At 42.0% G+C, this 26,778-nt stretch overlaps 1 protein-coding gene across 1 annotated transcript in view; it reads right to left on the bottom strand.

The window, feature by feature from the left end:
* Positions 1-1,958: 1,958 nt before the first annotated feature.
* The window catches only part of GABRA5 (gamma-aminobutyric acid type A receptor subunit alpha5), a 101,718-nt gene continuing 76,898 nt past the window's right edge, over positions 1,959-26,778 (bottom strand). Inside the window, exons 8-12 of the mRNA XM_082385155.1 lie at positions 25,153-25,296; positions 22,429-22,581; positions 19,509-19,720; positions 3,478-9,284; positions 1,959-3,157 (exon numbers count right to left, since the gene is read on the bottom strand). Of these exons, the coding sequence (XP_082241281.1) occupies positions 8,985-9,284; positions 19,509-19,720; positions 22,429-22,581; positions 25,153-25,296 (809 nt within the window). The 3' untranslated portion in view covers positions 1,959-3,157; positions 3,478-8,984. The remainder of the gene's footprint in view (positions 3,158-3,477; positions 9,285-19,508; positions 19,721-22,428; positions 22,582-25,152; positions 25,297-26,778) is intronic.

Here is a 26,778-nt window from a genome sequence, read left to right as displayed (position 1 = left end):
TAGATGTAATTAGAATCCCTAATCAGTTGACTTTAAGTTTAGGACATTTTCCTCAGTGGGCCTGACCTAATCAGATGTAAAGCCTTAAAAACTGGCTTGAGACTTTCTGGAGAGAGACAGAGAGACATACGGAGAAAGAGAAAAGATTCCCACCTGTGGGCAAACATCTTTGGCCTGTGCCCCTGGAGTTCCAGACTGCTCCCGATGGTCCCTTCCTACTGGCCTGCACTGTAGACTTTGAACTTGCCTGGCCAGCTCCCATAGTGTATGAGCAATACATATGTATGTCTATCACATATATCTATATATTTACAGATCTATATCTATATCTCCTACTGGTTTGCTTCTCTGCTTTACTGCTGAAGAATATAAAATCATTAACTATTAAACATTTGGAGGTACAGAGGTATACTGTTAGTTTCAGTAGCAAGATAAAAGGGTCACAAAAATATTCAAACTACTTTCTCTCACAGACAATGCTCAGGAAGTCAGAAGAAGAGTGGTTTTGAATGACTACATTTACATTGCCTTTGACCCTGTCATGCCCAGATACTTCAGTTAGAATACTTCTTTTTTTTTTTTTTATGGTCCTTCATTGCATTTTTTTAAAGCATGCAATTTTATTTATGTATTTCTCAACTTTTAATTTTTTTCTAATAGAGCATGTTCTTATTAGTTATCTATTTTATACATATTAGTGTATATATGTCAATCCCAATCTCCCAATTCATCCCAATTAGAATACTTCTGCTAAGAAACTCCCCTCCATACAATCACGCTCCATTGGCTCACTCCTGTAAGCAAAAACAATAGGTGAGAAAAGTGGAAATTTCTTTTCCCCTGTCTTATTTACCTTGTGAAGATTTTAGGATGTTTGAGATTTGGCATGGTATACATTTCTAGTAAAGCATGGAACTTCCAGAAAGATCTTATGATTAGAAATTAACCATTTTAAAATGTCAAGTATTCCCAAGGCCAAGACAAGGGCAGTAGCTGTATGCAACAAAAGGGTAAAGCCAAGCTCTTCTTAAAAAGTTCCCATAGCCCAGCTTTTGTCATGTGGGTTTAATAAAAAAATGTAAAAGTCCTGATGTAATCTATGTTTTTAAAATGGCTTAAAATAGGGATGGGGCATAGTGGAATTTAAAATTAATTCATTTGAAAATAAAGTGCATGTTTTCTGAAATGCCCCAGTTTAAACTGGTCTAAAAAAGGTGCTGCAGACTCAAAGTTCACAGGATGAGTTAGGTTTCACTCTGGAGATGACTGAAGCAGAGGGAGCGGGAACTATGGGGAACTGTATAGTGGATTCCTAGCCAAAGGCAGAATGAACACAAGCCTTGAATTCGCTCAAGTCAGTTTTGATTTATGCCTGTTTTCCTAGTGTAATTATCAGTCTTGAGTCCTCTTAAAAGTGTCCTGGTTTAAACAATAAATTCCTAATTTAATTCCATTATGTTTTGAGAACATACTTTATATGATTTTAATCTCTTTTAGTGTATTTAGACTTGTTTTATGATACAGAAAATGCTCTATCCTGGAGAAAAGTACAGGTGCACTTGTAAAGAAGGTGTATATATTCTGCCATTGCTGAGAGAGTGTTCTATTAATGTCAGCTAAGTCAAGTTGGTTGATAGTGCTGTTCTTGTCTTCTGGCTCCTTGCTGATTTTCTGTCCAATTGTCCTATCAATTATTGAGAGTGGAGAATTGATGTTTTCAACTATTATTGTTGAAATGTCTATTTCTCCTTACAGTTCTGTCAGTTTTTGCTTCATATGTTTTGGGACTCTGTTGTTAGGTGTGTATCTGCTTTGAATTGTTATATATTCCTGATGAATTGACTGTTTTATTGCTATAAAATGTCCCTTTTGTCTCTAGTAATCTTTTTATATTAAAGTTATTTTTCTGATAATGGTATAATCTTTCCAGCAGTCTTTTGGTTACTGTATGCATGCAGTACTTTCAACCTATTTGTGTCTTTGAATCTGAAATCTGTCTCTTATTGACAGCATATAGTGGGATCTTTTTTTAAAATTTAGTCTGATAATCTCTACCTTTTGATTGGAATACCAAATACATTTTTTAACACAATTAACATAATTATTGATATGATTGAATTACACCTCCTGTTTTGCTTTTTGTTTTCTTGTATCCTCTTTGTTCCTGTGTTACTCCTTTTCTGCCTTCTTTGGTGTTAGATATTTTCTAGTGCACCATTTTAATTCCTTTGATGGATTATTTACACTTTTTTTTCTTTTACTTATTTTCCTAGTGGTTGCTCTGGGGAGTATTGTTCTTAAAACAATATAGTTCAGATTATTACTAATTTAGTTTCAATAGTATACAGAAATTTTGTTCCAATATAGGGCCCTGTCATCCCCTCATTGTGATATTATTATCCTACAAATTACTGCTAATAAAGTCAACAATACAGTTTTATAATTATTATTTCCAATAACTACCTTTTAAAATCAGTTAACAGAAGAAAGAGTAAAAACTATATTTATATTTCCTATTATATTTACCTATGTAATTACTTTTACTGGTTTTCTTTCTTTCTTTGTATGGATTCAAGTTACCATCTAATATCATTTATTTTCAAGCTGAAATACTTCTTTCGATATTTCTTGTAGGGTAGGTCTGTTATAGATTAATTTACTCCATTTTTATTTACCCAGAGATGTCTTTATTTCAATTGCCTTTTTGAAGGATAACTTTGCTTGATATAGAACTTTTGACCATTATTTCTTCAATAATTTTCTTCTTTATCTCTCCTCTCTCCTTCTAGGACTCATTTCATACACGTGGTCTATTTGATGGTGTTCCACAGGTGTCTCAGGCTCTGTTCATTTTATTCTCCGTATTTTCTTTCTGTTCCTCAGACAGAATACTATCTATTCACTTACATTCAAGGTTGCTGGTTCTTTCCTCTGCCTGCTAAAACCCAATATAGAGGCCGACTTCTGAATATTTCATTTCAGTTACTGTACTTTTTAGCTACAGAATTTTTAGTTGGTTCTTTTTAAAAGTGATTTCTGTCTCTTTATTGCTATTATCTAGTTGGTGAAACATTGTTGTCCTACTTTTCTTTAATTTTTTAAACATGGTGTCCTTTAATTCTTTGAACATATTTATAAAAGCTGATTTAAAGTCTGCCTACTAGGGACTTCCCTGGTGGCGCAGTGGTTGAGAGTCTGCCTGCAAATGCAGGGGACACGGGTTCGAGCCCTGGTCAGGAAAGATCCCACATGCCGCGGAGCGGCTGGGCCCGTGAGCCACAACTACTGAGCCTGCGCGTCCGGAGCCTGTGCTCCTCAACGGGGGAGGCCGCAATAGTGGGGGGCCCGTGCACCGCGATGAAGAGTGGCCCCCGCTCGCCGCAACTAGAGAAAGCCCTCGCACAGAAACGAAGACCCAACACGGCCAAAAATAAATAAATAAATAAATTTTTAAAAAAATAAATAAATAAAGTCTGCCTACTAAGTTGAACATCTGAGTATCCTCAGGGTTAGTTTCTTTGGATTGTTTTGTTTTCTGTATAGAGGCTATATTTCCCTGCTTCTTTGCATATCTCATAGTACTTGTTGAAAACTGGACATACTAGACATATAGTTCAGTAACTTTGAAATCCAGTCATTCTTCCCTTCCTACTTACTGTTTGTTGTTGTACTTTTTTTGTTGTTGGAGGTTAGATTTTTTGTTGTTGTTTAGTAACTTTCCTGGACCAGTTCTGCAGTGTTTGTGTTTCCTAGAGTATGAAATCTCTGTTTTAATTTCATTTAATTTGTAGTCGTCTTTCTAAGTGTCATTTCTGGATCAGCATAGCTCTCTGTGCTCATTCTTGACTGTTCACACAGCCCTGAACATGCAAACAGCCTTCCAGATCTAGGAATATGTCAGAGGTTTTCATAGTTCACTGTGGACATGTGAGTCCCTACATTATCTTTTAAAATTTTTGGCTGGACTCTTTTTAGCCCCAGATTATATCACAGCCCTAGGAACCTATACTATTTACCTTCCCTGACTGCTATTGACTTCTGTTATCAACAATGCCCTGGGAATAAAGCTTTTCCTTGGAGCTCCAAGTCAGGTCGAATCATGGCAAAGCCTTGGGGACAGGGCTTTTTCTGGAGTTCCAAATCAAGTTAGCCCACTTTGTGGCAGCAAAGCTGCTGGTCTTTATGGGACCATGCCAAGAAGCTGGTAGGAAGATGGGAATATCCCTAAGTTAAAGAGTCATAGACCCCACTTTTCTAATTGAGGCTCAGTAGTTTTCTTCAATAAATACTTTTAATTTGTTGTGTGCCTTTATCTAAATTTCCAGAGTTCTGAAATGGTTGCTTTTGATAAACTTGCCAGAGTTGTTGTTGCTTTTTGAAGGGAGAAGATTTACTGAGGTACTCTCTCCACCATCTAGTAGTCTCACCTCTGAATAGTAAATTATATGGCCACTCTACCTAAAGCAGGAGTCCCCAACCCCTGGGCCGTGGACCAGTACCGGGCCGCACAGCAGGAGGTGAGCGGCGGCAGGCTATCGAGCGAAGCTTCATCTGCTGCTGCTGCCTATCACTTGCATTATGGTCTGAACCAGTGCTGGCATTACTGCCTGAACCATCCTTCCCATTGCTCGCATTACAGCCTGAACCACCTCCCCCTGCCCCACCCCCCGCGTCCATGGAAAAATTGTCTTCCACGAAATCGGTCCCTGGTGCCAAGAATGTTGGAGACCACTGACCTAAAGGGTCAGCCTGCTACTCAGGCCAAGCCAGTTGTCACCATGTGTGGGTTGTGTTCCCAATGTTGTTATGTGGAATATGGATAGGTTTGTAAAAATCCCGAAATTTTTATTTTATAAACTCTTAAAGACATATTTTCTTTGGGTGGGATACAACTGCCCCTACCCAAAGAGGTTTCATCACATCCAGGCCACCCACTTTCCTGTATTCATTCCCTCCATCAATTTAGATTCACTGAGCACCTGTCACTGGCCTGGAATAGCGTTGGCTGCTAGGGAGACAGTGGTAGCAACATGAAGAATGTATAATAAATTAGGCTTAACTTAGTATATTGAGTCAATTAAACCTCATTTCAAATTCTCCTTTTAAGGCCATGCATTGAAAAATATAGTATCTGATCTTTGGTTTTACTTGTCTTTCGATCTGAACTCAGAAAAACTAAGGGAAACCCATTTCTTCAGACTTTTATATTAGGGAAATTCTAAGCAGTAAATATTTTTCAATCACAAGTTTCCATAAAGAACCCATGCTCATTTTAAAATAAGCTACAGAGCCACTAAGACTGGAGTTGAGATAGTCTATTGAAAAGGACATTGACAAACAGATAATCATGCAAACCTTTGATGAAAGGAACTTTTTGCACACTTCAAAAGCATTACCTTACATCACTGCAAACCTGACAAGTAATTGCAATGATCAGAGTAGTAATTCATATTCAAATCCTCACCATGTTTGCGTATGGCATTGATTGTCCCAGATGTGCTAGTATTGTAAAAAAGACATTAAGACTAATTTTTAAATATTTAAACTACTGTTTTCACTGAGAGAACTATGGCATTTCCAATTTTTTTTTAAAAAGTTCTTTTTGATTTGAAGCTAGTTCTTACAATACAGGCTAACATTGATTGAAGACTCTGTGCCATCGTAGTTATGCTTTCCCCTTGATGTAGACTCCCTGCTCCTTGCAGTCACCGTAATCATTTACGTGGGTGCTCTGAAAGGAGCAATCGCATCCAAAGACGGGGTTCTAGTCAATCAGTGCTTCTCTCTCTCTTCCCTCCCTGCATCCTTGCTCCCTCCTCTCTCTCTCTCTCTGTCTCTCTCTCAGATGGGGAGAGTGCTACTGTGACAGGTCCATTCTATCAAGAGAAGTTTCTAGGATCACAGAAGCACAAAAATCTTATATAAGAAGGAACAGACTTAAAGGTCACGTTTTCAGTGTAAAAAATGTTCTCTAGGGCAATCTTATCATTCAACCAGTGCTTAAAGCAAGATTTTCCATTTTAGGTTACATTTTTGTTCTAAATCAACTGCCATCTGGAAGAAACTACATGGTGTTGTGAACCCAGATTTAGAAACTATGAGAACTGAAATCTATTTTCTCCTAATGATTTGAACCAATAGATTAACCTCTTTGGGTTTCGGTATCCTTATTTGTAAAATAGAGATTTCTCATTTACCTTACCTAATTCCCTTAACTTATCACAAAGGAGACATACAGCATTATTCCTAAAGCATTAACATAACAAATAGATTAGAAGATTTACAACTTCCTTGTCAATATTCAATGCAGGGTGTTGTTGTACCATTTTAGCTTTGATAGTGACTCTCAAAATACCTGAACCCAATTGTTGCATATAAACATTTAGGTCAACTTTCACCATAGCCTGCCCTAAATAGACCCATCGCTTCCTAAGTAATAGAGAAGAAATACTGATTGCTGACTTATTAGAATATTCTATTTATGTTGATGTCAAAAGAGATACATTTAAATACTCTGGTTCTAAAAGTAGAGCACTGTAATTTATAATTATTTTCAAAAAATTTTATTTCTTGCCTTGTTGTCATTTTTCCCAAGGTGATTCTTCATTATGTCCTCATTAAAAATAACAAACACTGAAATATCTATAATACAAAATCAGCAGAAAACTGATATGACCTTTTTCACTAAATATTCATCAGATTTAAGGCTGAGCAGCATGTAAATGCAGTAGTTATATCTTCAAACTGGAATTCACCTAGCAGGGCTCCCAGGGTTTCCTGTAACAAAAGCTAGAACTTGTCAAGAAAATTATTGCAACCTGATATGGAAGATATCATTTCCCGTTAGGATTGAGATGTTTAAAGTGAGCATTTGTATGTGTAGCCTTTTAGCTCTAACCTATAGTATATTTTCCTCCAAACTACAGTGCAAGGCTAAACTGTAAAGAATGTAAGAGAAGTATAAATAAACAGTAAATGAAAACAGAAGCTTCATAGTCAGCTTCACGTCTGCCTTTGGTTTTGGTCGATTTTATGCTGTGGTATAATGGAAAGCACAAACATCATTCTACAAATATAGCACCATTTGAAATAGAGAAATGCTTCTTGTATGAAGTTTTAAGAGCACCCCTTTTGTTGACCTTTACCTTTCTATTATGAGAGCCTGAGTAGCGGCAATGGAACCTCTGTGTATTTAATGAATGAGGGATGCCAAAAATGGGCACCAGTCTTTTTGAAAAATGTCGTAGTTCTGTGCATCTCTCATACTACTCTGATAAAATGTAATACCTGATCTTGAATCCTGTGAAAAGGTTTTTCAGGATAAGTACTTGGAGTTTTCAGTGAATGGATGCTATAGGCATTTATCTGGTTATTTAAGATGAAAGACTTCGGAATATCTGCCTATATGTGTGTCCATGGCCATGACCATGTCTGTGTCCACCAAACATGGTGAGGTGGATGGGTTTTTAAGAATTAGGTACCATGAAGTAATCAATTTAGGCAGGCTTAATTTTGATACCATTTGCTAATGGTCATAATTTCCCTTTTATAAGTCATAGAGGAGACAGAAACTGTTCCTTTTATACATGTTGTTCCTGGATACTTCTTCTAACAGTAAGTAGCTGGTCCACATGCAGTTCTTTGTATCACTCTTTACAAACAGCAAAAGGAAAGCCATGGAGAATTGAGCAGTCACTTTGCCCACAGCAAGCACCCACCTTGGGAACACCTTCAGGTAGAGCTCTATCAGGCAGAGACCTGTAGGGCACTGCACCCTGGAGTTGTATGTGATGGAAAGAACTTCCAATTCTACCTATTCACCTCACGGTGGTTGAAGTCAGCTTTCTCTCTACATACTACCCAGAAGAATTAGATTGGAACAGAGGTGAGCAGCCAAGTGAGACACTTTTTCCCAAGCAATTTCATGATGGGTTTCCTTTACATCATTTTTATAAAATGAGTCAATCCACCCACCAAAATATGAAATATTTTTCAAAATATGACATTTATCCACAAGATCAGTTTATTTTTTATTTTTTAATGAACATTTAAGGTTCATATACAAAAGCTACAGAGCAATAAGTCAATCATGAAATAACATACAGGGAAATAAAATGGAAAATAACTCATTTACAATTTCTCACCACTGAAGCACTACACACTGGCTACAGTGAGGTGTGGTCAGTGTTTCAGACAGTGGATGCTCAGGCCAAATGCCAAGACTGTCATCACACTACTTTTTGTTTTAAGATCTTTTCTTTCTTGGTCATTGTTCAGTTAGTGGGGGGAGTTGGAGGGAGAGAAGTAAGTTTCATTCCCACCTCCCCCCCAAAAAATATTTTTTAAGCAGTTAAATTTTTCCTTGGGGAAACATTGTATCTGTTAATCTAACATACCATATATTTCTGTTATTAAATGTCTGCATAAATATTTGTTTATTCTATTTCTTAACATAAGAGCATGCAGTACTTTTAATTTCAGAACAGTAAGAATTATCAAAGGCAATTAGTTTTGTACATAAATGCCCACAGTTTCTTTTTCAATGAAAAATGTGCTCTTTGCGATATTTGTTTCTTGTGAGAGTTGGTCAAGTAATAATCATGGAGTATTTCCTAAAATATTTATTTGCTGGGAAAATTTGTATGAAATGACATTCAAAGTATAAAAAACATTGTTAGGTAACACTTGGAACAGTTAAAAATATACTTGTTTGTAAACTATCAATGTAAGATACTGAGCATCTGAGTGTCAGAGCCATTGTCTCCTGTTTTTCTAGAAAGTGGCTTGATTTATCAATGTGACATCTTTGAAACATCTGACATTATATATAGAAACATCAAGGCAATATTATTTGTACATATTATTAAACATGCAAAAATTTCCTGAAAGATAGTGCCCAAATAAGGGAGGTCCCCCAAGCTCAACCTCTCCTTGGTGCCCGTCACTGAACGTATGGCTGTCTTGGAGTTTGGGAGCATGGCACCTCATTTTGGAGAGGTAGCCCCTTTAATCACTGGCTCCCTATTCAAATATGTTGCCCAGTAAACTAGGTTGAAAGTGCCAAACAGGACTGGGAATATAATTCGGGACATTTTGTCGATCTTGCTGATGCTGTTGTAAGTCTTTTTGTTTTCAGAAGTCTTGTCTTCAGGTTTTACTGAGGCTGAAGAGGCATTTGAGGTCCCTGCAGGGGTCTGCTCCTTTGGGATGTTTGGGGGGTGGGTCATCTTCCCAGTAGTATAAGCATTTGTTGATTTATTTAGTGTAAGTTCACGCTCCTTTTTCTGCAAAATATAAAAAATTTAAGGGCATGACATTTGCAGGCAGCTGTCAGTTCACTTCTAAAGGTTCTGAAGGTTTATCTCTCAAAAGAGAGAGACAGAGACAGGCATAAAGACAGAGACAGAGACAGAGACAGAGAGGGGTATCAGCTTAGCTCTGGCAGAGGGCAGCCTTCCACAGACTTCTAAGCCTAGAACCCCACATGGCCAGTCTTGGGTGTGAAATTTTAGAACAGGCAAAATACTTTATGGTAGAAAAATTCGGAATAGTGGTTACCTTTGTTGTTGTGGGGACAGGAATGGACTGGGAAGGGGCATGGTGACCTTTCTGGAGTGCTGGCAATGTTCTCTATCTTGATAGGGATTTGGGTTATACAGGTGAACGTGTTCATCAAACCTCAGCAAAAGTACCCTTAACATTTGTGCATTTTATACCATGTAAATTTTGCTTCAAAAGAATCAAACAGTAAACAAATATTGAACTCTAGTTAGTGATATTCTTACTGAAGTATTTAGTGGGAAATGTACTATTTACTTTGAAATACATCAAAAAATAAGATGTATTGACAGATGGATTGAGGATGGGTGGATGGATGAATGGATAGACATATTTTAGGTAACATAGATAGATAGATAAATGATAGATGGGTGGTGATGACACAAGCTCAGTAAAATGTTAATAGACAGGTTTTCGTTTTGTAGTTCTTCAACATTTCTTAGGTTTGAAATTTTGCACGATAGAATGTTGGGAAAAATTCTGTTCCTTTACCAAAGTAACATAATCTCATTAAATTAAATTTGGAAAACATAAGAATAATTAAAGAAGATATATCACTATCTGAAAAAGATATCTGCATCCCCTTGTTCATAGCAACATTATTCACAATAGCAAAAATATGGTAACAACGTAAGTGTCTGCCAATAGATGGTTAAACAAAATGTGGGGTGTGTGTGTGTGTGTGTGTGTATATATATACATACACACAATAGAATACACATTGGAACACAATGGAATACTATTCAGCCATAAAAAAGGAAGAAAATCCTGCCATTTACAACAGGGATGGACCTTGAGAGCATTGTGCTAAGTGAAATAAGTCAGACAGAGAAAGACAAATATCATATGATTTCTCTTATATGTGGAATCTAAACAAAACAAACAAACAAACAAAAAGCTGAAATCATAGATACAGAGAGCAGATTGGTGATCACCAGAGGTCGGGGGGCAGGGAGCAAAATGGGTGAAGGTGGTCAAAAGGTACAAACCTCCAGTTGTAAGATAAATAAGATCAGGAAATGTAATGCACAGCCTGGTGACTATGGTTTTTTTAAAAAAAGAAAGAAAATATATTAACCATCAAAAATATGTGGGAGGGAGCTTCAAGATGGCGGAAGAGTAAGACATGGAGATCACCTTCCTCCCCACAAATACATCAGAAATACATCTACATGTGGAACAACTCCTACAGGACACCTACTGAACACTGGCAGAAGACCGCAGACCTCCCAAAAGGCAAGAAACTCCCCACGTACCTGGGTAGGGCAAAAGAAAAAAGAAAAAACAGCAACAAAAGAATAGGGATGGGACCTGCACCAATGGGAGGAAGCCATGAAGGAGGAAAGGTTTCCACACACTAGGAAGCCCCTTCGCGGGCAGAGACTGCGGGTGGCAGAGGGGGAAAGCTTCGGAGCCACGGAGGAGAGCACATCAACAAGAGTGCAGAGGGCAAAGTGGAGAGATTCCCACATAGAGGATCGGTGTTGACCAGCACTCACCAGCCCGAGAGGTTTGTCTGCTCACCCGCCGGGGCAGGTGGGGGCTGGGAGCTGAGGCTCTGGCTTCGGAGGTCAGATCGCAGGGAGAGGACTGGGATTGGTTGTGTGAACACAGCCCGAAGGGGGCTAGTGCACCACAGCTAGCTGGGAGTGAGTCCGGGAAAAAGTCTGGAGCTGCCAAAGAGGCAAGAGACCATTTTTCCAGGGTGCGCGAGGAGAGGGGATTAAGAGCGCCACTTAAAGGAGCTCCAGAGACGGGTGCGAACTGCAGCTATCAGCGCGGACCCCCAAGACGGGCATGAGATGCTAAGGCTGCTGCTGCAGCCACCAAAAAGCCTGTGTGCAAGCACAGGTCACTATCCACACCTCCCATCCCAGGAGCCTGTGCAGCCTGCCACTGTCAGGGTCCTGTGATCCAGGGACAACTTCCCCAGGAGAACACACAGTGCACCTCAGGCTGGTGCAACGTCACGCTGGCCTCTGCCACTGCAGGCTTGCCCAACATTCTGTACCCCTCCCTCCCCCCGGCCTGAATGAGCCAGAGCCCCCTAATCAGCTGCTCCTTTAATCCCATCCTGTCTGGGAGGGGGGGTGGACACCCTCAGGCAACCTACAAGCAGAGGCAGGGCCAAATCCAAAGCTGAACCCCAGGAACTGTGCGAACAAAGAAGAGAAAGGGAAATCTCTTTCAGCAGCCTCAGGAGCAGCGGATTATATCTCCACAATCAACTTGATGTGCTCTGCATCTGTGGAATACCTGAATACACAACGAATCATCCCAAATTGAAGAGGTGGACATTGGGAGCAATGATGCAGATATTTTTTTTCCCTTTTTCTCTTTTTGTGAATGTGTATGTGTATGCTTCTGTGTGTGATTATGTCCGTATAGCTTTGCTTTTACCATTTGTCCTAGGGTTTTGTCTGTCCGGTTTTTTTTTTTTTAGTATAGTTTTTAGCACTTGTTATCATTGGTGGATTTGTTTTTTTGATTTCGTTGCTCTCCTTCTTTCTCTCTCTCTCTTTTTAAATTACTTAAAAAAATTTTTTTTAATAATTATTTTTTATTTTAATAATTTTTTATTTTATTTTATTTTATTTTATCTTCTTCTTTCTTTCTTTCTTTTTTGTCTCCCTTTTACTCTGAGCCATGTGGTTGACAGGCTCTTGGTGCTGCTGACAGGCTCTTGGTGCTCCAACCAGGCACCAGGGCTGTGCCTCTGAGGTGGGAGAGCTAAGTTCAGGATATTGGTCCACAACAGAACTCCCAGCTCCACGAAATATCAAATGGCAAAAACCTCCCAGAGATCTCCATCTCAACGCCGAGAACCAGCTCCACTCAATGACCAGCAAACTACAGTGCTGGACACCATATGCCAAACAACTAACAAGACAGGAACACAGCCCCATCCATTAGCAGAGAGGCCGCCTAAAATCATAATAAGGCCACAGACATCCCAAAACACACCACCAGTCATGGACCTGCCCACCAGAAAGACAAGATCCAGCCTCATCCACCAGAACACAGGCACCAGTCCCCTCCACCAGGAAGCCTACACAACCCACTGAACCAACCTTAGCCACTAGGGAAAGACACCAAAAACAACGGGAGCTATGAACCTGCAGCGTGCAAAAAGGAGACCCCAAACACAGTAAGTTAAGCAAAATGAGAAGACAGAGAAACACAGCAAATGAAGGAGCAAGGCAAAAACCCACCAGACCTAACAAATTAAGAGGAAATAGGCAGGCTACCTGAAAAAGAATTCAGAATGTATAGTAAAGATGATCCAAAATCTTGGAAATAGAATGGAGAAAATACAAGAAATGTTTAACAAGGACCTAGAAGAACTAAAGAGCAAACAAACAGTGATGAACAACACAATAAATGAAATTTAAAATTCTCTAGAAGGGATCAATAGCAGAATAACTGAGGCAGAAGAACGGATAAGTGACCTGGAAGATAAAATACTGGAAATAACTACTGCAGAGCAGAATAAAGAAAAAAGAATGAAAAGAATTGAGGACAGTCTCAGAGACCTCTGGGACAACATTAAATGCACCAATATTTGAATTATAGGGGTCCCAGAAGAAGAAGAGAAAAAGGAAGGGACTGAGAAAATATTTGAAGACATTATAGTTGAAAACTTCCCTAATATGGGAACGGAAATAGTTAAAGACCAGGAAGCACAGAGAGTCCCATACAGGATAAATCCAAGGAGAAACATGCCAAGACACATATTAATCAAACTATCAAAAATTAACTACAAAGAAAAAATATTAAAAGCAGCAAGGGAAAAACAACAAATAACATCCAAGAGAATCCCCATAAGGTTAACAGCTGATCTTTCAGCAGAAACTCTGCAAGCCAGAAGGGAGTGGCAGGACATATTTAAAGTAATGAAGGGGAAAAACCTACAACCAAGATTACTCTACCCAGCAAGGATCTCATTCAGATTTGACAGAGAAATTAAAACCTTTACAGACAAGCAAAAGTTGAAAGAATTCAGCACCACCAAAACAGCTTTACAACAAATGCTAAAGCTACTTCTCTAGGCAGGAAACACAAGAGAAGGAAAAGACCTACAAAAAAAACCCCAGAACAATTAAGAAAATGGTAATAGGAACATACATATCGAGAATTACCTTAAATGTAAATGGATTAAATGCTCCCACCAAAAGACACAGACTGGCTGAATGGATGCAAAAACAGGACCTGTATATCTCCTGTCTACAAGAGACCCACTTCAGACCTAGGGACACATACAGACTGAAAGTGAGGGCTTGGAAAAAGATATTCCATGCAAATGGAAATCAAAAGAAAGCTGGAGTAGAAATTCTCATATCAGACAAAATAGACTTTAAAATAAAGACTATTACAAGAGACAAAGAAGGACACTCCATAATGATCAAGGGATCAATCCAAGAAGAAGAAATAACAATAGTAAATATTTATGCACCCAACATAGGAGCACCGCAGTACATAAGGCAAATGCTGACAGCCATAAAAGGGGAAATCAACACTAACACAACCATAGGAGGGGAAGTTAACACCCCACTTTGACCAAAGGACAGATCATCCAAAATGAAAATAAATAAGGAAACACAAGCTTTAAATGATACATTAAACAAGATGGACTTAATTGATATTTATAGGACATTACAGCCCAAAACAACAGAATGCACTTTCTTCTCAAGTGTTCTTGGAACATTCTCCAGGATAGATCTTATATTGGGTCACAAATCAAGCCTCAGTAAATTTAAGAAAATTAAAATCGTATCAAGTATCTTTTCCAACCACAACACTATGAGACGCTAAGAGATATCAATTACAGGAAAAAAATCTGTAAAAAGTACAAACACATGGATGCTAAACAATACACTACTTAATAAACAAAAGATCACTGAAGAAATCAAAAAGGAAATCAAAAAATACCTAGAAACAAATGACAATGAAAACACAACGACCCAAAACCTATGGGATGCAGCAAAAGCAGTTTTAAGGGAGGTTTATAGCAATACAATCCTACCTTAAGAAACAAGAAACATCTCAAATAAACAACCTAACCTTACACCTAAAGCAATTAGAGAAAGAAGAACAAAAAAAACCCCAAAGTTAGCAGAAGGAAAGAAATCATAAAGATCAGATCAGAAATAAATGAAAAAGAAATGAAGGAGACAATAGCAAAGATCAATAAAACTAAAAGCTGGTTCTTTGAGAAGATAAACAAAATTGATAAACCAAATAAAAAAAGGAAGAAGACTCAAATCAATAGAATTAGAAATGAAAAAGGAGAAGTAACAACTGAAACTGCAGAAATACAAAGGATCATGAGAGATTACTACAAGCAACTATATGCCAATAAAATGGACAACCTGGAAGATATGGACAAATTCTTAGAAATGCACAACCTTCCGAGACTGAACCAGGAAGAAATAGAAAATATGAACAGACCAATCACAAGCACTGAAATTGAAACTGTGATTTAAAATCTTCCAACAAACAAAAGCCCAGGACCAGATGGCTTCACAAGCAAATTCTATCAAACACTTAGAGAAGATCTAACACCCAACCTTCTCAAACTCTTCCAAAATATAGCAGAGGGACGAACACTCCCCAACTCATTCTACGAGGCCACCATCACTCTGATACCAAAACCAGACAAAGATGTCACAAAGAAAGAAAACTACAGGCCAATATCACTGATGAACATAGATGCAAAAATCCTCAACAAAATGCTAGCAAACAGAATCCAACAGCACATTAAAAGGAGCATACACCATGATCATCTGGGGTTTATCCCAGGAATGCAAGGATTCTTCAATATTCACAAATCAATCAATGTGATACACCATGTTAACAAATTGAAGGAGAAAAACCATATGATCATCTCAATAGATGCAGAGAAAGCTTTTGACAAAATTCAACACCTATTTATGATAAAAACCTTCCAGAACATAAGCATAGAGGGAACTTACCTCAACATAATAAAGGTCATATATGACAAACCCACAGCCAACATCGTCCTCAAAGGTGAAGAACTGAAACCATTTCCACTAAGAGCAGGAACAAGACCAGGTTTTCCACTCTCACCACTATTATTCAACATAGTTTTGGAAGTTTTAGCCACAGCAATCAGAGAAGAAAAAGAAATAAAAGGAATCCAAATTGGAAAAGAAGAAGTAAAGCTGTCACTGTTTGCAGATGACATGATACTATACATAGAGAATCCTAAAGATGCTACCAGAAAACTCCTAGAGCTAATCAATGAATTTGGTAAAGTAGCAGGATACAAAATTAATGCACAGAAATCTCTTGTATTCTTATACACTAATGATGAAAAATCTGAAAGAGAAATTAAGGAAACACTCCCATTTACCATTGCAACCAAAAGAATAAAATACCTAGGAATAAACCTTCCTAAGGAGAAAAAAGACCTGTATGCAAAAAACTATAAGACATTGATGAAAGAAATTAAAGATGATACAAACAGATGGAGAGATATACCATGTTCTTGGATTGGAAGAATCAACATTGTGAAAATGACTATACTCAATATCAAAAAAACAAACAACCCAATCCAAAAATAGGCAGAAGGCCTAAATAGACAGTTCTGCAAAGAAGATATACAGATTTTCAACAAACACATGAAAGAATGCTCAACATCATTAATCATTAGAGAAATGAAAATCAAAACTACAATGAGATATCATCTCACACTGGTCAGAATGGCCATCATCAAAAAATCTACAAACAGTAAATGCTGGAGAGGGTGTGGAGAAAAGGGAACCCTCTTGCACTGTTGGTGGGAATGTAAACTGATACAGCTACTATGGAGAACAGTATGCAGGTTCCTTAAAAAAGTAAAACTAGAACTACCATATGACCCAGCAATCCCACTACTGGGCATATACCCTGAGAAAACCATAATTCAAAAAAAGTCATGTACCACAATGTTCATTGCAGCTCTATTTACAATAGCCAGGACATGGAAGCAACCTAAGTGTCAATTAACAGATGAATGGATAAAGAAGATGTGGCACATATATACAATGGAATATTACTCTGCTATAAAAAGAAATGAAATTGAGTTATTTGTTGTGAGGTGGATGGACCTAGAGTCTGTCATACAGAGTGAAGTAAGTCAGAAAGAGAAAAACAAGTACCGTATGCTAACACATATATATGGAATCTAAAAAAAGGAAAATGGTCATGAAGAACCTAGGGGCAAGACAGGAATAAAGGCGCAGACCTACTGGAGAATGGACTTGAGGATACGGGGAGGGGGAAGGGTAAGCTGGGATAAGGTGAGAGAGTGGCATGGACATATATACAGTACCAAATGTAAAATAGATAGCTAGTGTGAAGCAGCCACATAGCACAGGGAGATCAGCTCGGTGCTTTGTGACCACCTAGCGGGGTGGGATAGGGAGGGTGGGAGGGAGCGAGACGCGAGAGGGAAGAGATATGGGGATACATGAATATGTATAACTGATTCACTTTGTTATAAAGCAGAAACTAACACACCATTGTAAAGAAATTATACTCCAATAAGGATGTTAAAAAAAAATATGTGAAAGATGAAAAGCAGAGAGGAAGTGCATGGAGAAGGAGCAAGAAGAAGCAGTGAAAAGTGAGGTGGAATAAGAGTGCATATGTACCCAGATGCAGGGAGCACAACGACCCCGGGGCCAGTGAGGGTGACCACAGCGTCAGAGCAGAGCAGGGCCTGTGGGCCACTCCTCAGAAATGGTACGGTTCTTTGCAGCCCCCGTGGTGCCATGCACACACACCTATTGGGCTGCCAGAAGAAGCCCATCAGCATGATGGACTAGCTACCTCAATGGTTTGCACGACCTTTGTCTCTGGGTGTAACCAGGACAGAGCAGACACTGGAGGAGAGAATGATGGGTCTCGGAAGTGGGTGTTTCAAACAGGACCCAGGATGGCCACAGTGGTCCAGAGACGGGCCTCTGTCCTCCTTCCGGGACAACTTGCTGCCCAGCTGAGGGCAGACAGCTCCCTACATGGTCAACTTCAACTTCTTCCTGTGTCCTTTCACAGGTGTTCACCCCTAAAAACCACCTTGCACCCCCAACTCTGAAGACCCCAACAGGTAACGATGGTGAACACAGTCCAGTGTTCAAATTTTCTCCATTTCTAAGTAAAAGCCAGTAACGCTATACTTACTTATTCATGCTCACCACCGTGTGTAACAGTATGACTTGCCTGCCGGGATACCTGCAGATGCCCTGATGCCTCCACTGGCCTAAGGGATGGGATCCCCAGCACCACAGCCTTGGGGGACAACACCTAGTCTTCTAGAAGAGCAGTGCTAATCTGGGATTAGATGAGTCAGTTACCTCCATGCCCTCCTCTCCCTCCAGGTCTGCATTCAGGTCTGTGATGAGTAATAAGGACAGTGAGGCTGAGTGTGAGCAAGCGAGGTGGCTGACGATGATGACAGCCCATTCGACAACCTTCAAGGACTCTTCATTGCCTCCGGGTTCCACCTTCCTCCTAGACTCACAGACACCAGCCTGATGGCCTCAATTCCTGCAGCACCTCCCAGGCGGTTGCCCCGCTCAGGCTCAGGGAGGCCGTTTCCAGGCCCGTAGCAAACATTTACTTCCTGGCAACACAGTGTTTGGGGTTGGGAAGCCCCTCTCCCCAGACTCCATGTCCCCCAACAAACATCCTCCATGGTTCTGTCTGTTGGGACACTTCAGTCCAGAATTCCCACAGTCTGAAGACGCCCTGCCTCTGCCATGTTTTCTCAGCTCCCCACAAATTGCCTGCTGTGGTCAGCTCACTCCTGTCCCCCATCATTCCCCAAAACACACCCCCTCGTGAGATTCCTGTTTGTCAAGGCCCTTCCCAGGCATCTCCCCGCTTCCCTTCTTCCCTGAGGGGCCTGGAATGGGTCCCACTAGGCTTTCCTCCCTCCGGGTGAGCTACGCCTGGAAGTGGGTTTTTCTTCCGTGACTGAAACCCAGGAATGGGAGTGGACTCATGGCGCTTGGAGGTGGGAAGAATCCGATAGGCCAGGTCAAGTGAGAACTTCTGACTTTTCACAAGAAAGGAACAACAGCATTGAATGCAAAAAGCAGGTGTGGGGCCGTGGGTGCGCACAACTGAGTGCCCTCAGCAGCAGCAGAGTATCCTGGTGCCATCACGGGTTTGGGGCACAGTCTCCTGTAGGGCCTTCTAGACTCCCTTCATGATGATTTCCAAAGGACAGATGAAGTTTCACTTTCAAGTCTACCCTGATAACTCCAGCCTGTTCCTCTCTCAGAGCAAAGGACTTGTTTGTTTTAAATGTGGCATAATTAGCACTTTACCATGTGCTATTTATTTTCTATTCCATGTATATTATTTTCTTTTCACCAAGGACCTGGTTCAGGTTGGAATGTCGTACAACCTTTTTTCTTCAAATATTTTTTAGATTCAGGCACCGACCTCCCTCTAAATACTCAGCACTTAATTGCTTTGAATAGAGAATTGCTTCCCACAATAACTCACGTGCATCGTTTAAGCAAGACAAATCATCTAGTCAGTGGAATTAGGTATGTTTGCCTGTTGTGTCACTCCCAATAATTCGAATGCTCCCTTCATGACCTTCAAGCCACCTTGCAGAAGACACGCTGCATGGTGAAGTGGCAAGAGTGAGCAGAAGAATTGACTGTACCATTCAAAACTGGATAAATAGTCCCTGAACAGACAGAAGGTACTTTAGCAAAATAGGCCTGACATCAGACCTTTCCCTTGAATAAAGCTGGTGATTCAAAACAAAGGTAAAACAAGACCTGTTATAAGACTTTGTAAGGACCTTGAGTATAAGGGAAGAAATCATTTTTCAGGGGGAGGGATGTAGGGAAAAGAAACACCTGGTCTTATATTTGGACATAAAATCAGGCACATTTTCTCTGGAGTACGGAGGAAAATGAAGTCAGTACCTTGATCTTGGCTGCTTCCAAGGCTTTTTTGCCGTCCCAGGCCCAGCCTCTCTTTGTGAAATAGTTGACAGTGGCAAACTCGATCAGCGCAGAGAACACAAAAGCGTAGCACACGGCTATGAACCAGTCCATGGCCGTCGCATAAGCCACTTTGGGCAGAGAGTTCCGGGCACTGATGCTGAGGGTCGTCATGGTCAGCACCGTCGTCACCCCTGTGGTTGTCAATGACAGGGGTGGGGACAATGGGAACAAGGATTAGCACCAGCACTAGACCCCAGTATAACACCCCTGAATATGACAAAGAAAGAAAGGAGCTATCACTTTAATCCCCAGCCCAGGTCTCCCTCTCCCTCTACGATTTTCACAGCACAACACATTCATAGAATTTAAAACACTGCTTAGTTTATTTACCTTGTCAATCGTCTCCTTCTTCTAGAACATAAATCGAGGTGGGCAGGGATTTGGGTCTGATTCATACACATACCCTAACTGTGTCCCCGTTGTCCTGACCTGACCCTGCAGAGAGCTGGTGCTCAACAAGGATGGGTCAGAGGAGTGGGGCATCTTAGTGGCCCCAAGGCAAGTCCAGCTGAGAAGGGCAAGAACGTTCCCACCGCTCTAACAACGTGCTTCACAAAGACTCACTGTGCACCTTACAAGTCTTGGGCTCCAGAAAGCTGATGAGACAGGCTTGCTTTCACATGGACTAACGCAGCCTGCAGACTCTGAAGACCGGAGTACAACAGAAACACCACATCTGAATCTGGGTCTTGGCACTTCACTGCCTCTAAGAAGGATCTGGGCCACCTCAGTGCTGCCATGCAAGATGCCTGTAGCCATCTGTCTTGTCTTCTGGGGAAATTTGCAGTGACCATAAAGGAAGTCTGGATCCTCGGAAGGGGACGACGAGCCTCTAACGGGCGTCTACTAAGGGCCAGACTCGGATCTAAGCTACATTCTGGATGGGTGTCATTATCCCCATTTTGCAAGTGAGGAGCTTAAAGATTTAAAAATAGTAATGTACCCAAATTTGCCAGCTGGCAAATGAGAACCTGTACTGGGACCCAGGTCTGCTGAACCCTTACCGCCCATGTAGTTTCCACATGCTCTGTGTCTTTCTTCTTACTACAGTTTTGTTTGCAAAAAGGTGCACATATGTGTATCGGGTGGGGGTGCAACACACCTGTTATGAGTAGAACTGTGCACCCCCCCAAATGCATAGGTTGAATTCCTAATCTCCAGAACCTCAGATTTACTTTCCAGACCTTGCTTGGAAATATGGTCTTTACAGAAGTAATCAAGTTAAAATGAGGTCATTAGGGTAGGCCTTAATCCAATATGACTGGTATCTCTCTCTCTCACACACACACACAGGGAGAACAGCACGTGAAGACTGGAATTATGCTGCCACAAGCCAAGGAAGTACCAGAAACTGGGAGAGAGGCCAGAAACAGAGCCTTCCCTCACAGCCCTCAGAAGAAACGAACTCTGCTGATTTTGGACTTGTAGCCTCCAGAACTGTGAGACAGTTAATTTCTATTGCTTAAGCCCTCAGTGTGTGGTACTTTGTTAGGGCAGCCTCAGGAAAGAGCACCAAAAGAGTGTCATGTTGCGGGTGGTCATAGCAGCTTAGTCTTCATTCAGTGTCATCCTTCAGAGGTATTTATATACCCTCACTGAACATGGTACTGTGCATGGAATTACCGCTAAATGAGAAATCAGTAGTCATCTTTGATTTTTCTTAGAAATCCAGTTAATCATTGTGCTGGAGAGAAGTGTTCTGTGTGTGACCTTGAACAGGCTTCTTGTGTCTCCTTGAGTCCTTTAACATCCTAATGTGCTTTGAGAATCTCTAAGAGGAAGCAGACTGGAACATAGGGCATTCTCCAAACTAAATTTTTTTCCTTGCCCTCCTACTAATGCTCCCCTAAAGAGCTGGGGGAGCACTGCCTGGCCACAAACCAACCTCCACACCTTCCTGAAGCTAAATCAGGTGAGGCAGGTGAAGCTGGGTATGTGGCTCGAGGTAGAGAGATGGTCGGACAGGAGCAATCCTGGGCCCTCACTGGAAATCCCGAGCCCCCCCAGCTTCCTCCACCAACAGGAGCGTTGGCGGGAAACGCAGGGCACCCTTTCCTTCTTTGGAAGGGACAGTGCAATAGGAAAAGCTGAGGCGGGAATAGTACTTTACAGTTTAGAAAGATGTGAGCATCCATTACAACTGACCCACAAAATTACTTCTAATATTGATTTTGATGAAATGAGCTTCCACGTAAAAGTCAAACACTCAACCATGTCTGCTGTGCTAAGGTACCTCCTGAGCTAGATCTTGCTAAACTTGATTTATGTCTCAGGGATGTCAGATAATGTTCTAAATTCTTATCATATATATGTATACATATATACATGTATCATACATACATATGTATATCTCATATATATTATATTTATATATACATAAGGTAATATATATTATATTTTATATACATTTAATCTATTACTATCATATCATATGTAACATATTGACTGCCACTTGGAAGTTAATTTTAAAGTGGCATGCACATTTCAAAGAAAACTGCCTGATAACACAGAAAACAGTACTTTATGAGACTTATGAAAATACCGTAGCAAAATCCCACATAAGACAGATTGCTGGCAATTTCAAACCTCAAAAAAAAAAAAAAAAAAGGCTACCAGTGAAAGACTTCAAAAGGGAAACAGTGATCGAATTGCTCTGAACCCTGGTTCAGAGAGCAGCCCTAAATCTAGTCTTTAACACTGCATTCATAACTAATTGGTCCATTTATTTTCCAGGTCACAGAATAGACAGGCAGCACTAGGGACTTTGAGGCTGCTGTCTTTGGGGTGGTTAGAGGCAGTCACAGAACACAGTCTGCAGGCCTGGCTTGGGGACACTCACCAAACACTGTCCTGGCTGGGACTGATTCTCGGTTCAGCCAAAAGGACACTTGTGACAAGATCACAGTCATTATGCAGGGGAGATAGGTCTGGATGACAAAGTACCCGATCTTCCTCTTCAGATGGAAATGAGCCGTCATGATTGTGTATTCACCTGCAAATGAGCAAATTAGTGCAGTCAGCCACCTAAATGAAACCCTACAGTCTTGCCCTGTGGTTCCTGCCCCTGGTCAGAGCCCGGGGGCCTCCCTTCTCTCCACCCTCCCTTTGGACAAGCATTTATTTGTATTGTTTGCGTGAAGGAGAGGCTGAAAGATGCATGGATTTCTTAACAGTCATTTTATAAGTAAGTCTTTTGACCCCCAGCCTCTGAAGAGCCTCTGCTGGTGGATGCTTTGCTGGGGAAAATCAGATTTGTGTGTTTTCCTAATCCCTGGTCACAATCTGTGCCACTCTCCACCTGCCCCCCTCACTGCTACTGCCATCAGGATTTCAGGATTTAGCCTCTCCAGATATAACTCAGGACATCACAGAGCCCTGTCGTGGGCGGAGGGTTTTCTCCTCATTTCCCAGCCAGGGAGGGCTGGAAGGAGTGGGGGGCTACCACTTCCCCACAGGCTCTGTGCCCCCTCACCCAGCTTGGGGGTGAGGAGCAACAGCCTCAGGAGGCCACGGGTGCTGGCCGCTCTGAGATTCCGCTGGTCCACAGGGAGAGTGAGGGCATTTCCTTGGCGATGCCCCAGTGCCTTCTCTGGATCTGCCTGGCTGTGTGGGAGGCGAGTGCAGACCTCCCCTTCATTGTGGAGAACGATGCTGCCCTGATGGTGAACTGGTAAGGAGCCAAGGCAGCTGCGGTGGGAGGGTGTGTTAGACAGAGTCTCCTTTGCTGTGTGAATTTGCATTTCCCTGGGGAGATGGGAAGGATGCTTTGAGAAGTGGAGGCAGAGCTGAGTTGATCTGAGGACAAGAGTTCTTCAGCTGAATTGCAAGAAGTAGATGGTGTGGCCAGGGAGCCTGGTGGAACTGTGAATGTGGGGGGAAGGGCCTGGGGTCTCTGCTAAGGTAGACCCCCGGGGGCCATCTGTTCGAGGGTGGTCGGCTGGCTGCATAGGCAGAATGTTGAGACGTTTGAGACTGATTACATAGCTCGGACGCTTGCTGTTGGATTCAAAGCCCAGTGCTCAGCAAGGCCAGCTGTGGATGTGTCCCTACGTGCCTTTTCTCACAGCATGAGTTAAGATCATATGTGGCAAACTCTACCCTCTTACAGAAGAGGAGACCAAAATTCCCTCAGGGCCAAGATGCACCACGCCCTCCCCACAGCCCGAGGCAGATGAGAGCAGGTGAGAGGAGGGGAATAGGCTCAGGCCTAGCAGAAGGAGACAGAGACAGAGAGAAGGGGGGCAAGATATGTTTAGTAGCAAAGACATCTTTATCATGATCCGATATTGCCTCTCAATGCTTGAGAAGAGGGAAAATGCCATTCTGTTTCTTTGCATTAGGATTTGAAGTTACTCTCCTACTTATAATTCTTTTGTTGTGGTGGTTCTTTTCATTCTATTTTTGAGTTGAGGATAGCAATATAAGATAACGTTCAAAAAAAGACCATTTTTTTGGAATGCAAATAGGAGCAGAAACCCATTTATAAATTTTTAAAGAAGGACATGAAATGACTCCCAACGGTAGCACCCTCCATTAGCATTGCAATTCTTAACCCCAAACCTCTGCCGTGCCACCTTTTCACTTGTTCCCATAAAATCAGGACTGCTTCCTCTTCCCTTGCCTTTAACATGGTAACCACATGGCACAGCAGCCTCCTCCCAGCCCTGCCAGGCCCTTTCCCCAGGATGCCAGCCCACACCAGTGGATGGGCACTGAGTACCTGTGTGAGAGGAGGCATGCACTGCACATCCCCGTGCTTCCAGCCAGCTCCAAGGGGTGGTGATGCTGACAGAGTGACGCTGACCAGGGTAACATTTGAGGTTTAGAACTCATGCTGCAAGCATGCTGCAAGGACTTACTCCATCCCTGTTCCACATTTCTCCTGCCATGAGAAACCCTGCAGGACCCTCCTCTGCTCACAGCCAACCTCGTGACCGTGACCTCTAGGGCTGGGCCTCCTGTGGCCAGGAGGTGTCTGAGGACACCCCTTGCAGGTGCAAGAAGGGAACGCATTGTGTTCCTTTGGACACCCTGTCCACTTTGTGTCAGGTGAAGCCCAGCTTGTGCTGCCCTGCGGGCTCAGGCCAGCCCTGTGCCTGTGGGTGTGACAGCACCTGCTAAGGCCTCAGCTATTTCTATGCTGCCCGGTTGTGCTTTCCCAAATTCAACCCCAGGAAAACCTCTGAAATGTTCAAAGTGGGGAGATAGTAGAACAGGTAAATGAGAGTATTTACAGGAAGCGCTCTACCTTTCCTGCAGAGGCTGCTGCCCTCGTGTCTCAGTGCTTGGGCAGGACTATGTTATATAAGTAGGTCCATGAGGCCTCCGGGCAGGGCCTGCGGTCACCAGGGCTGCTCACACAGAGGCAAATGCACCTCGGATTAATGCCTCTCATGACCCTTAATGCCAGGATGCCACAGCTGATGCCTCCATGTGCGGCTGGAGGGAGGGGACCCGATGTGGAAGGCTTCTTGTGGCCAGCACAGAACGACAGGCCCGGGTGGCTAAGGAGAGTCCTGGGCTCTCCCAGGGTGTGCGACCCTGAATGGGGGGCGAGGCTTACCTGTGCTTGTGCTGATGTTCTCTGTGCCCACTGTCTGCCCCATCAGGTGGTATTGGTTCAGTCTGGAGCCATCTTCTGCCACCACCACCGACTTGGTTGTGCCGTTGGTCCAGACATAGACAACTTCGGAATTAGGATATGCATCTGTATGGGGGAGAAAAAAAGTGGTGTAAACATGGAATCATTTGCAGCGTGGCACAACCAAAGATGTTTATAAAAGTAGTAAGAGAGATGATTGGAAAGTCAAAGTTAAATGACCTAAAGAAAGTACAGGCAGTCAGACCAGGGCAGACAGCAACACGGTTCAGGCCCTTCTCATTTCTAAAGGGCAGAGTGCTCAGAAGCCAGGCCCAGTGCTTCCTGTGGGGTATCTTCTCTTCAGGGTGCACTGTCACACGGGCCTGAGACCACAGGGCCTGGGGCTCTCCCAGCTCCATGGTCTTGGGAAAATCCCATGCTCTGTGCCTCAGTTCTTCCTTCTGAGAATGGGGTGATAACAGCGCCTGCTTCTTAGGGCTCCTGTTGTCATTACAAGAGCTCTGTAAGGATGTAACGCATAGAGTACCTTGTCAACAGTTCATAAACAGTCAAAGTAAGAACAATGAATCACCCAAGAAGCAATGAATACACACCAAAAAGACAGTTTGGAAACCGGCAGCACTCAAACCAAAACATGGATTGAGGCTCAGGGGTACACTGTTATAAAGCATCTTGTACAGTGGGAAAGTGGTGATGGTTTGTTTATTCTTCACAGTGTTGGTTACAGTATTAGAATTTTCTTAAATGATAGGGAAATGGTCAGTGTTTACCTCATATCAACCTTGGGAAACAGTTTAAGTTTTGCTTATGATTCTCAGAGGCATAAGGAAGAAATGACCCAGGTCAAGTTAGCCTTAAAAAATAAGCTAAATTAAGCTTTGTTTGTAGGACTAAACTGGTTGTCTGCTCAGGGAATTTTCAAGTCTGGTCTCTGTTTTTGTTTTTTTTTTTAATTAATTAATTATTTATTTATTTTTGGTTGCGTTGGGTCTTCGTTGCTGCGCGTGGGCTTTCTCTAGTTGCGGCGAGGGGGGGCTACTCTTCGTTGCGGTGCGCAGGCTTCTCATTGCGGTGGCTTCTCTTGTTGCAGAGCATGGGCTTTCGTATGCAGGCTTCTGCGGCATGTGGGATCTTCCCGGACCAGGGACTAAACCCGTGTCCCCTGCATTGGCAGGCAGATCCTTAACCACCATGCCACCAGGGAATTCCTTCTGTTTGTTTTTGATTCTAACAACTTGGAGCAGCATCTGACCACATCAGCTACTATAAAGGTCTCTCTTTTCAGAAGGCATTTGTTGCCCTGTTGTCCATGCTGTCCTGGTGGGAGGGTGGTGCAGAAGGCAGAAACTTTACCCCTGGTGTCACACCTGTGACTGTTACCTTATACAGCAAAAGGCACCGTGCAAAATGGAATTAAAGCTATGGGCTTAAAATCAGGAGATTATCCTAGATGATCCCAGTGGACGCCGTATAATCACTTGAGCCCTTAAAAACAGAGAACTTTCTCCAGCTGGGGCCAGTCAGAGAGACCCAGCTCAGAGAGATTTGAAGCAGAAAGAAAGGAATCGACTGCCATTGCTGGTTTTG

The sequence above is a fragment of the Balaenoptera borealis genome (genome assembly GCF_965194805.1).
Source record: "Balaenoptera borealis genome assembly, chromosome: 3".
Classification (NCBI taxonomy): Eukaryota; Metazoa; Chordata; class Mammalia; order Artiodactyla; family Balaenopteridae; genus Balaenoptera; species Balaenoptera borealis.
The sequence above is the reverse complement of the archived record's forward strand: the minus strand, read 5'-3'. Positions and strand labels throughout refer to the sequence as shown.